The 477-nt window shown below is 50.1% G+C and overlaps 1 protein-coding gene across 1 annotated transcript in view; it reads left to right on the plus strand.

Moving 5' to 3' along the window:
- Positions 1–3: 3 nt before the first annotated feature.
- CENPL (centromere protein L) overlaps positions 4–477 on the plus strand; it is a gene marked incomplete at its 5' end in the record, with an annotated part of 2,799 nt that continues 2,325 nt past the window's right edge. Inside the window, one exon of the mRNA XM_010130946.1 lies at positions 4–66. Within this exon, the coding sequence (XP_010129248.1) occupies positions 4–66 (63 nt within the window). The remainder of the gene's footprint in view (positions 67–477) is intronic.

Raw genomic sequence — 477 nt, forward strand, 5'->3', positions numbered from 1 at the left:
GTGGCTGTCTCCAGCCTTCCGGACCTGAGGGGCACCGAGCGAGACCAGGCTGCGATCCTCGTGCAGGTGAGGAGTCTTCCCAGCGGGTCTGGTAACAGCAATGGAGGTTTGCATTTCACAAAAAAAAAACCTAAACCCAAGCAGTATGGGATAATTACCGTTCAGGTTTAACGAAAGTCCTGTCTGCTTTTAACTCAAACAGAACATCTCACGGGCAAAGGATACGTTTCACTGCCGCTTTGAGTTCAGCTCCTCGGCCAGAGGAAGGCTGTGAGGAGCAAGCTCTGTCTCATTTTTCAGATCCACGGTCAGCTCACGGCAAGAATTCAGAGGGGTTATTTAGCTTCCCGGATAAAGTCAGTATAACCCTACTTCCTGGCCGTAGCTCAGCTCCAGTTACTATTTCTGAAATGCTTTGCCTCAGGTGAAAGATGCTGAAGTGTGGCAGTGGTTATAGGCTGGGCTATGGATCTGCTA

Source organism: Buceros rhinoceros, unplaced genomic scaffold (assembly GCF_000710305.1).
Source record: "Buceros rhinoceros silvestris isolate BGI_N320 unplaced genomic scaffold, ASM71030v1 scaffold45160, whole genome shotgun sequence".
NCBI lineage: Eukaryota > Metazoa > Chordata > Aves > Bucerotiformes > Bucerotidae > Buceros > Buceros rhinoceros.